The sequence below is a fragment of the Miniopterus schreibersii genome, assembly GCF_964146895.1.
Source record: "Miniopterus schreibersii genome assembly, chromosome: 6".
NCBI classification, from domain to species: Eukaryota; Metazoa; Chordata; class Mammalia; order Chiroptera; family Miniopteridae; genus Miniopterus; species Miniopterus schreibersii.
In genome coordinates this window covers 70,141,686-70,155,498 of record NC_138107.1, presented here as the reverse complement: position 1 = coordinate 70,155,498, position 13,813 = coordinate 70,141,686, and the positions used below count along the sequence as shown (strand labels likewise).

At 37.6% G+C, this 13,813-nt stretch overlaps 1 protein-coding gene across 1 annotated transcript in view; it reads right to left on the bottom strand.

Moving 5' to 3' along the window:
• The window catches only part of ENPP3 (ectonucleotide pyrophosphatase/phosphodiesterase 3), a 66,507-nt gene that overhangs the window by 24,164 nt on the left and 28,530 nt on the right, over window positions 1-13,813 (bottom strand). The window contains exons 10-15 of the mRNA XM_081139996.1: window positions 13,424-13,489; window positions 12,498-12,570; window positions 9,365-9,473; window positions 7,906-8,034; window positions 7,490-7,521; window positions 3,564-3,691 (exon numbers count right to left, since the gene is read on the bottom strand). Of these exons, the coding sequence (XP_080996122.1) occupies window positions 3,564-3,691; window positions 7,490-7,521; window positions 7,906-8,034; window positions 9,365-9,473; window positions 12,498-12,570; window positions 13,424-13,489 (537 nt within the window). The remainder of the gene's footprint in view (window positions 1-3,563; window positions 3,692-7,489; window positions 7,522-7,905; window positions 8,035-9,364; window positions 9,474-12,497; window positions 12,571-13,423; window positions 13,490-13,813) is intronic.

Below are 13,813 nucleotides of genomic sequence, written 5' to 3'. Positions count from 1 at the left end.
ATTGGTAAAATTTTCTAAATGTGATCCTTTATTGGTCTTTCTATTTTCAAAATAATCTGGGGGGGGGGGGGGGTGTTAACTATTACTCCTAATCCAACTCAATTAGAAAACTTTGGTAAGTATTGCAAGTCTTTATTTGGAACCAAAAGATAAAAAATATTGTTTGAAAAAGCTGTATTTCCTATTGCAAGTGAAAACTTCAGAAACTTGCTCTTCTAACTATTCTGCTTATGTTTCCAACCATTAATTTGGCTCTGGAAATTACATATGGAAAAATGGAAGCTGTCATTTGGAAAAGGTGAGTTGATTTCATGTGTTATAATTTAGCTCAACTTCCAAGTGCTGTATGAAATCTTCCAGAACAAGTTCTTCCTTATCTTCTTCATGTCTAATTAATAAAGTCGAGATCAAGGCCAGGTTCCCCTGCCCCAGCTGGGTAGTGACACAAATGGGAGATAAGCAAGACTTCTTTCCAGATACCCAGTCCGTTGCCAAGTGCTAGCTTTCTCTGTAGGGACTCCCGCGCTTTCCCCTGCTTTGCTCTTCTACTGCCACCACTCTAAGCTAGATCCTCATTACCTCTGATCTGCACAGATCCCCTACTTGATTATGTGACTCAGAACTTCAGAATCTTCCTATAAACACACACACACACCCCTAATCCTCTTTAACACTATTCATCACTGCTGGAAATGGATTTTGTGTTTTAATGAATGCAAATGTGGGACAGAATATGATGAACCAGCACTATCCTGAAAAATCTGAGTTATGAGTTCACTCTAATTACTTTCCTGATAATGTGATGCCTAACTAGTCTCCCTCCGCTGCTCCACAGCCTCCGTTGGGGATGCTATAACACTGAAGAACGGATCCCTACACATCTCCCCAGCCGGCCCCGGTGCCCCTCACTTTACCATCCTCCTCAGTGTGGCAGCTCGCTCCAGCTGCCGTATGGAAATGGAAGTCCCACTGTGTTTACCTCCAGCCACCTTGTCTCTTCCTCCCTTCCGGGTCAAAGTCACACTCCTCAGTCATGCAGAAGAAGGCAGCTTCATTCAACCCAGCGCTCTAGCAACACAGGACTACTTGCAATTGCTGAAATCTGGTTCTTCTGTGTGGAAACCTGACTCTGGCTGCCATTTCTTGCCCCAGGGCTGCTGCTGGCTTTCGTAAAGTGCCCCACTGCTCTGAGAAGAGCATTTAGAGAACGAAGCACCTCTGAGAAGACACAGCCTGGCAGTGCTCAAGGCTTGGCAAGCAGGTGGGTGCCTTCCGCACCTAGCGCCCATGTCAGGGCTTGGTGAGCTGAGAAGGTTACCTTTCCGTTCCCACTCATCTTCTTGGCTGAGTGCCTCTTGCAATGCACAGACTGCACAATTGCACAGGGCGGAACCACTGTGTGTGGCAGCATTTAGCTTCACTCATCCCAAGTCTCCAAAGCACAGAGCAGGATCATGCTTAACCAGGAAGCATTCTCTGACCACACCTGTGCCTTGTGCTTGAGCCTAGTGCAGCAGTTGTTACACCTGACTGCAACTGTTGTCTCCCTCCCCATCAGGGCTAAGTCCTGTAGGGTGGGAACTGTGTCTATTTTCATGTCTTAGGAAGGTGCCTGAGACATATTCGTCAGCTTCCAATAAATCTAAAGCTTATTTCCAATAAATATTTTCAATAAAATAAGAAGTTTTCATTCATGTTTCTCTGAAGGGGCACTTTAACAACACTTTAACTATAGTTTCAAATAATTGGGGTTCCCCATATTTAATAAAATCTAACATATTTGGGGCAAAATAAGGAGGGGGAGGAAGGCGATGAACATAGATTATGCTAAAATGATGACATTTGCAATAATTTTGAAATGGAAGTCTAATCTAGTTTTCAAATTTTGAACACTAACTAAAGACAGCATACTTTAACTTAGAAAACAGGTAGCCTGAGACTCAGGTGTTAAGCACCGGAGACAGAGTGACCCCAGGGCTTCTTTAGATGAGACTCCGAGATTGTTCTGGTTAGGACTGTACTCAACATTTCCAATAATGTAAGCTGGTTTATTTTGTGTGCTAATAGCAAGAGAATAATAAAACCAGGCTCATCTTGAATTACAGGTGCGAAAAATGAAGCCCTGGGATATTAATGAGTCCAAGTTCTCATGAGAAGACAGGTGCTGAGCCAGGCCTTGAACTCTCTGGCTGCTGCTTTTTCTACATCTCGCTGGTAGCTATTAAATGTACAAAGCTCATAATTTGAGACTGGGTATTAATGTGTGAAACCCGAAGGTATTCCAATAGCTGGACTCTCCTTCTATACCCCATAGTCATGCTATGGGATGGATGGGCACTTTCTCATTTGTACCAGTGGTCTCCTAACTTCTTTGATCTCATACTCCAAACAATAACTATTTGGAGAATTTACCCACATTTGGACATGTATTTATTTATATATTACATACATACACTACTAACAATCCTATAAGCTTAACATTAGTAAAGCTTAATTTTGTTCGCATATTTTAACCTTTTAGAAAATGCTGTTCAGAGCCAAGGTACAGCCACTGAGGCACACAATTATGAAACTCCAATCTCAAGAGAGGCCAGTGCCATCTTGTGGCTGGGTGTGAAACTGCACACTCTGTAGCCTAGCAATGCACCTACTTGGTTTTCCTGGTCCTGCACACACTTATATTAGAGCCCAACTCCCTCATCTCCCTTCGTCTCCTCTTTATTTGTTAAACATATCTTTCAGCCACTGTATTCTCACTTTCCTCTGAATGTCCCCTGGCTTATGTAGCATACAGATAAGATAGGCCAGAAAACATAATATGATCCTGATTCTATTTATATCCACTTACACCTGGAAAAGATACTGGAATAAAATTTTTAAGTAGGAGACATTAAACTACCAGAAATTGTGTGTTTATTTGTTTACTGTCTTCTCCATTTGACAAGGAGGGCAGGGATAATTTCTGTATCTCAAATGTCTGGAACAAGGTCTGGCACAATAACATCTTGTTAAATCAATGAATTAATTGGTTTCTTGGAGATTCAGTGATTCAGAATGATTTTTATTTGCCTTAAACACACTCATATTTTGCAAAGGCTTAATAATCAGCATGAATCACAATCACAACTAGAAAAAAGAAATGCGACAACCAATCGGTTGGTTTGGCCTTACAGACATAAATGTGCTGTTTTACAAAAACCACAAAGATGACAAAGATCTTAAAGAGCCAGCCTGGAAGAAAACTGATATCTTGTCTGCTGCCTAAAGGAGACCACAGTAGGGGAAATGAGGGTAAGAATGTTCTGGTACTGGCAGTCTCTGGAACAGTCAGTGAACCATCTCAGCCTTCTTACTCATCTCATCTATATTGTGAAGATCAGGAAGCTAAAATCAGCAATCTAATAATGCTCGTTTCAAATACGGAAGTGCTGGATAACGTATGAAAGGTCAAGAAAATGTCATGCTCAGAAAAATGTATGTGATCCAAATAGTAGGGTAAGATCAAGTAAGTTTATAATGAAAGATGGTTGTTAAAAGTATTATAAGTAAAAAGACACACAAACCTCACAGCCAGCCACTGCCGATCCATCAAAAGATGAACTTTGTCGATTCTGACATTTTTAGCAAAGTGTAGTCGTTTTGGCAAATTAGGAGTCAAATAAGGTATGAAATGCTGATCAGGTTTTCGGCACTGAAAAAGAGATACATTATTTTTTTAACTTTACTTTTAATTACATTCAATATCACTTTGTATTAGTACAGCATAGTGGTTAGACACTCATATACTTTACAAAGTGATCCCTTGATATTTCAAGTAGCAACCTGGTACCGTACATAGTTATTACAATATTATTGACTATATTCCTGATATTAAACTTTATATCCCTGTGACTATTTTCTTACTACCAATTTGTAATTCTTAATCTCTTCACTTTTTTCACCCAGCCCCCCAAGTGCCCTCCCCTCTGGCAATCATAAGTCTGTTCTCTGTATCTATGAGTCTGTTTCTATTTTGTTCATTTGTCTATTTTGTTATTTAGATTCCACATATAAGTGAAATCATAAGGTATTTGTCTTTCTCTGTCTGACATTTCATTTAGGATAATACCCTCTAGGGCCATCCATGCTGCTACAAATGGTAATATTTCATTCCTTTTTATGACTGAGTAATATTCCATTGTGTGTGTATATATATATTTTTTATCCACTCATCTATTGATGGGCGCTTGGGTTGCTTCCATATCTTGGTTATTATAAATAAGACTGCAGTGAACACAGGGTGCATATATTCTTTCACTTTAGTGCTTTGAGTTTCTTCAGATATATACCCAGAAGTGGAATTGCTGGGCCATAACACAGTTCCATTTTTCATTTTTTGAAGAACCTAAATACTGTTTTCTATAGTGGCTGCACCACTAACAGTGCATTAGGGTTCCCTTTTCTCCACATCTTAGCCCATACTTATTTGTTGTAGATAAATCATTTCTTCATGTCACATAAACTGTGAAAGCTAATTCAACAATTTTACCTCCTAAGACAATTTATTAACCTTTTTTTAAATAAGAAGATTTAAGATTAGCTAATAGAATAGAAATATTAAACCTGTTATCAATGTGGCCTCATTCCCTAATTATGTTATTTTTATTATTGCAACAACTTAGGTTGCAATTAAAAATATAATGTAAATTATATTGTTTGATGTTCTAAGTTTTTATTCCTGTATATATGTATGTTTACCCACTATAAATTTACCTTCCTTTTTTGAGATAGAATAGATATGTCTAGATTTAGAATGGTAATTTTGACTCTAAATTTTACATGAAAAATATATACTACATTAGTAGAACAAATAAAAATTTTAAAGAAGATTAGAACAATTGCACCAAAAAATCCCTTCACGATTGACTCAATTTACACTTTAAATAACCTAATTTGCTTAACTTTCAAATCAAGTCAGTGGTTTTGAAATCTAATAGTCTCCCTATTTGTAAAATATTCATGAATTTCTCACACATTGGAAAGTAATGCTGTTTCTTCCATTATTACTGCTATACCTAGATAGCACATTTTAAAAGTATGTAAAAACAAAAATCAAATTGGTAACTATTCATGTAAAAAAAAAGAAAAAGTGAGGAAATGAGAAACAGACTATGAAGGAACTTTTGCTCCCACATGACCTTTTGGAGAAGAGAAAACAACGCAGATAAGAATATGGGTATAGATGAAAAAGTTCTACGGAAAGTAACCTCACAGGATGATCTGATCGCAAGGGGTGCCAGAAGAAATCATAAATTCCTAACCCGGTAAGACATGATGGTAGTCACTCCCCAGACATAGAACTTCTTTAATGAACGGTGTTTCAAGCCCTGTCCATTGTTCTAGTGCAGCTAGGTTAACACATCTTTCAAATAAACAAAACCACCTCAAGAGAGCACATAATCTGGTTAACTATCCTGTAGTCTAATCCCTGCTTTGCTTTCTCCCAACTCCAACACTGCCATTCCCCAAAGAATTTGAGATTTTGCTTCTTGGCAATTGTTGAGTTTTGGCTCAAATAAGCTCTTATACAAATTCCCTGCAGGTTTGGATATTTCTTGCGCAGACACGGGGACATGATTTTTTTCTATGTCCTCATTTTCTCATTTATTTTAAGCTTCAATAATTTCATAAAGATTTCAAGCCTGTGTCACTATTATCTCATGCTCAATTTATAGAAGAAAAATAAGACACACTATGAAAATGAACAAAAAACAATTTTAAAAGAAACATTGCTATCTTTTCCAGGTTTATTTTTCTCCTTTTTCATTTATTATTGCTTCCTTCTTGAGCCAATATTTTTGTAACTTCCAGGCAAGGACATGATGGCAGCTGCTGAGTGTGCAGCTTCCTCAGTTACAAGGGATTAGAATGTGCCTTAAGGAACAGAGAACATTTGACAAGTCATACTTTCCTAGCTGGATGAGTTTGCAGCCAGAGTCAATCCAGGGAACATGTGAGGTACACTGCTAGGCCCTGAAGAAGTCCATGATTTTTTTTTGTACTTGAGAATTTGAAATAAAGACGCTAAAGTTGAGATGAAATTTTGGTAATTTTATCCTAAGAAAGAAGTTGACACTGGTGTCAGCCACGCAGCCAGAATGTTGTGGAATTCACTGAGTTGTCAGTTTGGTTTTAGTTATGTTTGTCCAATATAAGCTCAATATAGGCCCCCAAATAGCAGTACTGGGAGTATTGTGCTACTACAAGAAATAATATGCTGGGAATACTGGACTACTTTGTCCATGGACCTGGAGCTACAGAGCCCCTAGAAAAATGGACTACCACTACACAAAGTAGCCATAGTCCAGTCATGTCATATAATGGTTTTACAAAGCCTATGGCATCCAACCCCCTGTACCAGTGGGATTATTTGAGATTTTTCCTCCCTCACCTCAACAACAGGACTTCAGCTATATGGATCATGAGATGAGGGATAAGAGGGAAAACATGAGTGGATTTAGAGAATCCACAAATTGAAAAAAACCTCAACTACCCACCCAATCAGCCTGAACACACTGCATGTATACCCTTCACCAGTAGGGGGTGAGATAGTCTAGCCAGCTTACTCAAGATCAGAATATTGAACAGCGTAAGAGAAAAAAGGAGTGATTAACTCCTTTGTATGTGCGACTTAGTATCAGAACACAGTGAATCACACGAAAGGATTTCTGCTCTAATGGTCATTTCTATGGCAAACTTGCAATGGGTCTCAGGTTATAGTTAAGTTTCTTCTTCACCCACTGTATCTGTAATCATTCACATTTCATCCTAACAGTTTTTACCAAAATTGCATATCACCTATACTTTAAAAAATCTAGCCCCATCCCAAATAATGGTAAACTCAAGAATATAGTAGTTTAAATATATGGATATAGTAGAGATATATTGATGAATATATTTTAAATATAGAACTATTAAAACTACCACACAAGAGTATTTTCAGGTCTTTCCAGGTGTAGTGAACTCCACCTTGAAAAATTCAGATCGCTTTAAGCATTCTGGAATCTGCCCTGCTCATTTTCTTACCATCTGGGACGTGGGAACCAACAAAAAGCAGTTGCAATTATACTTAGAAGGTAAAGAGATGATTTTTCCCACCTGTACGAAAGATGTGTAAGACTGTGATTCACTATGTTCTGATACTAAGTCGCACATACAAAAATGTGAAAGGTGATGCTGCCTGAAGCTCACTAACATGGCCCCTTTGAATGAAACATCAGCCCATTCGATGAAAACTAGGAGTCAGTGCCAGTGTTACCCCAAACTAATTTCCTGAGTAGGGTCAACTCCAAAATGAAAACAACTAAGATTAAAGCAACTGACATGAATGTAGAATAATGTTGACAGAAGGTATGGACTCAGAAATATAGACTATAAATTTCTTGAGACCCAGATTAAGGTCATTACATTGACCTATATTAATAAATATGTTAGGAGACTGTATACTTACACTGAGGTTCCTAACAATTTCTTCAGAATTAACTGTTTCAAAAGAAAAAAGAAAAATCACATTACAATGGATATTTCACAACTGCAGAAACTGTGAACAACTCAGGTGAATTTGACACATGCATTTATTAATGACTATGCTCTGGTGAAATTAAATAAAAAATATTTCAAGCAAAGAATTATTTTAGCATTTAAGAATGGAGTAGAATACATTTTAGCCTAACAATATTAGGTATTAGGTATTACCATAGCCTTTACAGACTGACTGCATGAATTTCTCATTTGCTGCTGTGTGGTCTTCCCAAGAAGTCGGAAGAGGGGCCTGGTGATCCCTACATCCTCAGAATAGGGGGCTATGGTTATGTACTTTCAGTTTTAGCTTTTCTTTTTTTCCTATCTGGGCATCTTCATACTTACAGCTATAAAAGTCCTGAGGTATATTACGAGCTCTGATGCGAGGGGCAGGCCCTTGAAACATGTAGAAGTTTACTTGAGAAAAGTAGTCAGTCATATATTCCACCTGGTCACAATAAGTCTGAGCCATTCCTGAAATTTAAAAATATATATATTATTCACTGAATACATATAGGTGGTAACAACTGATTGTCTTTAACCCTGTCAAATAGGAGATCTCCAACCAGGTTTTACTGAGAACCTCTACAGCTTACCCTACTAGTCTACTCTCAGTGGCAGATCCTGAGCTTGCTGGCAGTGGAAGAGAAGGGCTGTGTGTATAAGAAAAGACAGGGCAGGAATATAAAAAGATCCTTTGTTCCATGTGGATCAGTTAAAGTAATTTCTAAGAAAATCCTCTATAGGAAACGAACTAGATTTTATAATATCTGACTTGTACCCAAGGTAACATGATAGAGTTTAAAATAAAAGTAACATGCGTTCTTATGAAACAGCCCATGAAGAGAATAAGGGTTAGCGGATATTTACTGTTCACAAGGATATTATTTATATTTATATAAGCAGCATGCGCTCTAAAAGCAATTTGGTAGTTAAACCATTGTATTCAACAATTCTTCAGACTACATCTAAATTTTACATTTTAATATTTTACTTTTATATATATAGTTTTTATATCTTACAATTTCTTTTAACAAAATGGTCATTAAAATATTTCTTTTTAATTTTAAAACAATAAGCCAACGTGTTAGAGAATCTTTTTAGAAAATTTTAAAAATAAATTACAATGTTTCCTATTATCTTGATGTCCTAAATATAAACAAAAGTTCTGCAGACCTGCCCTTTCCTCTTAGCCATTGGAGGACAGTGAATATCTTCCCAGAGAAGACAGTTCTGACCAGCCCATCTAGAAAAGGTCCATTGCTGCTTTCTGTACTTTCAAGTACACCATATCTAAAGAAGTGCTTGGCATTAAGTAAGCACTTAAAAAAATATTTGTTGAATGCCTGAGCACTTTACAATTGTGTGAGATGACAGAAAGGGTGGCAGCTGTTCCTGGTTATTTAACACTCAGGTTAACCAAAATGAAGAGTTAACCTCAAGTGGACAAACATGATGTGACGGGCACTTTATAGAACTCTATTCCCATACCTGAAAAAAAAAAAAAATTCCATAGGGCATGGTAAAACTAGCCAATACAGTAAACTGCAGGCAATCTATATGAACAAACACCCCAAAAAACATGTTTTATGATTGAATAACAATCCAACCACATTCATTAAGTACTATTATTCAATATGAGTGTTAGAATAATTAAACTAGATTTTAAATTTTAGTTCTCTATTCATCACAGCCTACCCAAAACTTTTTCTTTACCTATTCAACAGCTTCTAGGTCTAGAAGTATCACTATTCCTGTTGTAAGATATAATCAGTGATAAACTTAATTTTTTAAATAAACATACCGTGGTCAGCCAAAAGGATTATATTGACACAATTGTCTAAGTTCCGCTGTTTTAGACCTTCCATCAACATTCCAAAAGTGTTATCTACTGATTGTAAGGCTTGAATTACCTAAGGGGTTGGGGGGGGGGGGAAATGAAGTTTAGATTGTCTTCATGAATTAAAGTTGAATTAACCATGAAAATTAAACACATTTTCTTCTCTGAAATTGCTGGTATTTTTAATAGGAAATCGAAGACCAGTACCCAGGCTACCACATTTACCAAATACCAATTCCCTAAATTTCTATAGACAAAAAATTTAAATTGTGTGTCCTACAAAGGAAGATAAACTACGGTCCAGTAAATATCTGAAAAAAATGTTCAACGTCAACAAACATTTCTCAACTGCAGAGGGTTTGATGATAATGCCCAATGTTGGGGAGGGGAATTTACAGAAACTTCTATGGGAACCTAAATGCGTACACCTATTCTGGAAGATCCTGTAACAACAAGATCATTTGTAATCAAAGAGTTAAAAAGAGCACATTTTGTAACCTAATAATTCCACTTCTGGACACTTTCCTAAATAAACACTTAGGGTAGAAATAGAGATTTATATACAAAGGTAGTCATCACATTATTTACTTAGAATCTAAATACCAAAAAAATAAATAATGCCACAGCTTTAAGAAGGCATACTTGATAGCCATTAAAAAATGATTTTAAAGCAAAAGGGCATAGGAAAATCTCACAATACAATGTCAAACATAAAAAATTAAAACCAAACTGTATACACAGTAATACATATTGCATAAAATACTGATTTCATTTTTTAAATATAGTTAGCATTTCTTAGTCAGCACACATGAACAGAAAATGAAAAAGAAATATATCAAGATATTATCAACAGTGGTTATCTCTGAAGAGCAAATTAGAGTAATTTATTATCTATATTCTTTTGTGTTTTTAAATTTTCCTATACTTTATCAATACAGTACACTGAGCTGACTTAAGTTTTAAATGAATAACTTAACTGACATGAGTTCCCCCCCCCCCCCCAGTGAATAAGTAATTAGCCATGGATTTGGGGGGAAATGTTTCTCTCTCTTAGCACTATTATAACAATGATTGCCCTTTTCTTCTTTTTTTGAGGAAGAATTCTACTAGCCAATTTATGTTACGAGCTTTAGTGCATGATCTCATGAAATCCTCACAGCAAACACGCATGGGAGGTGCCATCGGGACTTCCAGTTGTAGAGACCAGGACATTGGAGGTTTAAAGTTAAATAGCATGTTCACGGCCCCACCGTTAATAAGGGGCAGAGCAGAGCAGCACTTGAACTCAAACCACCCTTAACTATTGCTCAATCCGTCAGCTCGGAGATGCCTTCCTGATCCTCATTCTTAGGGTGACCATATACTCTGGTTTGCCAGTGAGAGTCACAGTTTCCACCTGTTGTCACAGCATAATTACGTTCCCTTTCACACAGTCATCCTGTTCACTCCTCCCTCCTACACTAAGAGCCCCTCCGCCTCTGTCCTCTCCCAGCACCTGGGCACTCTGCCACTGTTAAACTCTCCGCAGTTTGGAGGTCATCTGTGCCCGTGACTGCCTCCCCAGGAGAGGGTGTGTTCCTGCAGGCAAGGGACTGCACAACCCGACGCATCACAGGCTTCCTAAGCACAGGGTCTTTCGCTAAGTACACACTCCATAGATGGCACATTTTACTGAACATGAAGTGACTGGATGCCAGCCCCAGCTCTAGCCCAGACAAAGGGGTTAGCTGCTGTTGTTATTCTTACCATGATCTTGCCATTTATCTAGCCATCTGTCCTTTTGTCTGTCTGTCCATTTGCTCATTCTATACGATCATCTAATGTGCACAGCTCCACCCTGGATCAAGCTGTTTGTGAATGTTTTTCCTGTTGTTTTCAGAGGAGAGCTTTCTAACCAGCCCCAGCCCTCATCCTACCCAACCAGATTAGAACCTCCTCAAAGTCCTCTCAGGGCATCCTGATCTTTTCCTTTGCAGCACTTTTCATAATTATACTTAAATTTTATTTGGGTGCTGAACTAGAGCATTGATTAAAAGAAAAAGATGTGGTGCCTAATATTAAGTCAATTCTAGGGATCAGACAAATGCAGATTACAGTTTACTCTCTCAAGAGATTAATCATATCAAATATGGGTAACAATTAAAACAGAAAAAGAGAAATGGTGAATATGCTTTAGGTAGTTACTGAGCCAATCACTGTCAGAATAACCCGGTGAAGTGTTAAATTCTGTGCTACAGTTTCGAGTGGTGTTGAAATACACAGAGACCAAAGGGTTAAAGTGGTAAGAATGAGCTGGGCCTTATATTAGAACTCATTGTGGTTTAATGGGAAGGAAGAGAAACGGCATTTCTGATAAACAGCAAAGTCATGCTGCCAGAATAAATATGCTTGCCAGAACAAAATGCCAGAATAAGTTGTTCCAACTGAGGACAATTGAGGATAATTGTTACATGAGTTTCCATGGGGTAGGAAAATGCCATACTCACAAGGGCCTTTGCAGCTTTATATAAATGGATTTTAGAAGAGAGATTAAGTTTTGCTTTTTTTTAAAGTAACATTGAAGAACTCGATTTGTTATAAAAGCATAACAGAATGGTTAAATAATGAAGAAACTAATGTTAAAAATTCTACTTCAATTAATATGGGAATCCAGGAGGGGAATAATTCTGCCTGAGGCAATAACATGTTAAGTCCAGTTACAAGGAACTTATAGATGGAGCTGAGCAAGGAGAGACAGCTGGGTGTCCCACAATGGACTTGCAGGTGACTTAGCTTCAACTGGTTACATTAACATGTTGGATTGGCACACGCAGTATCTAGCCTTGATGTTTTCATTACATGAAATAACAGCGCTACATCTAAGCATTCAAAGGTGTTTACCAAATGAACCAAAATGTGGTTAATAAGATAGACATCCTCGTGTAACTATTTTATGGTTAATAAGGCAGATAGTCTGTTCAAACTTTTAACAATTTTTATCTCATCATGTATATATATCAAATACATTTGTATTCAGTGGTAATTAAAGAACACCATTTTACTTTGTGGGTTAGGGCTAGATGATTTGACATTTATATGTTTAAAAAATAAAACTTACTTGGGCACTAACTGGTCCAAAATTATGTCCTGCAGAATCCGGCTGTTCCACATATAGTGTATAAAAATTGGGTCTAAAGGTAAAATTAAAACAGAAAAAGACATTATTGATTTGGAATAAACCTATAGGTTGGATTTGGGGAGTTTGTAAATCTAGAACTTTATGGCAGTTTTCCTCTCTTTTTCTCGCCTCCTTCTATTCATCCAGAGGTTCCAGCTGGCCCCATCAGGGATAGTCTCCACATGGGAGACTAAGTGTGGGTCTGACTCAGTAACAAAAATCTGTTTCGTTCTTGCCATTAAGACCTCTCTTGGGGCCCTGGCAGGGTAGCTAAGTTGGTTAGAGTGTTGTCCTGTTACAGCAAGGGTGCCAGTTCAGTCCACAATCAGGGCACATACAAGAATCAACCAAAGAAGGCATAAATAAGTGAAACAGCAAATCAACATCTCTCCCCCAACCCTGAATAAAAAAACCCAAAAGGCTTCTTTGTGTGCCTCGACCCTTTATGTTTTTTGCTGCCTCAGTTCTGCCATTCTAGCTTTCCCTTTAAATGCCTGGCTCCTGCTGCACTGATGACCTGGAGCTCTCTTCCAGGATGCTCTGACTCCAGCCTGTTGCCATGGCGCTGCTCTGGCGCTGCTGGCATCTTGAGCCAGGCCTCAGACCTGAGTTTCAGATCCACTCTCAGCTCTGCTCTCAGCCCAGGTCTGGTCCTATGATATTTGCCTCTATTCTCTCTCTATTGTTCCATAGTGTCAACTACATTCTCAAGAGCTACAAGTCAAGTGCACTTGGGAATAACTCTTTAAAAATGCCAATTAAACGGCAATATCAAGTTTCTTTTTAAAAAATGGTCATTCAAAGTAAAGAAATAATTTCATTTTATACCCACGAATATCCCACTGTGCCAGAACTTCTGATACTACCTTTCATCTTTGGGTAGGTCCAGCCATTTCAACAGTGTAAAGATCCTCTGTTCATATGGGACGCTGCTGCAAAGTGGAGTAAATAATGGTTTTAATTAATCAAATAAAAAATAATTCCATTAGATGAGATTCTCACTGAGAAAGGCAGGTGGATATTTTTGGATATCCACTTTGTGTTCAAATATGATCAAAATACTGAAAGGAGTTCAGTATTACTTAAAAGGATTCCTGTTTTCAATACTCATATAGAGATACACTTGCCTCACTAGAAATTAAATATAGTTTCCTTCCCTTCTCATCTTTGTCTCCTTCAATTTTCCCAACTAAAATAAAATACCAAGAATTATTATCCATTTATTAATTTATTTTTTTATTTCTTTCATTCATGTG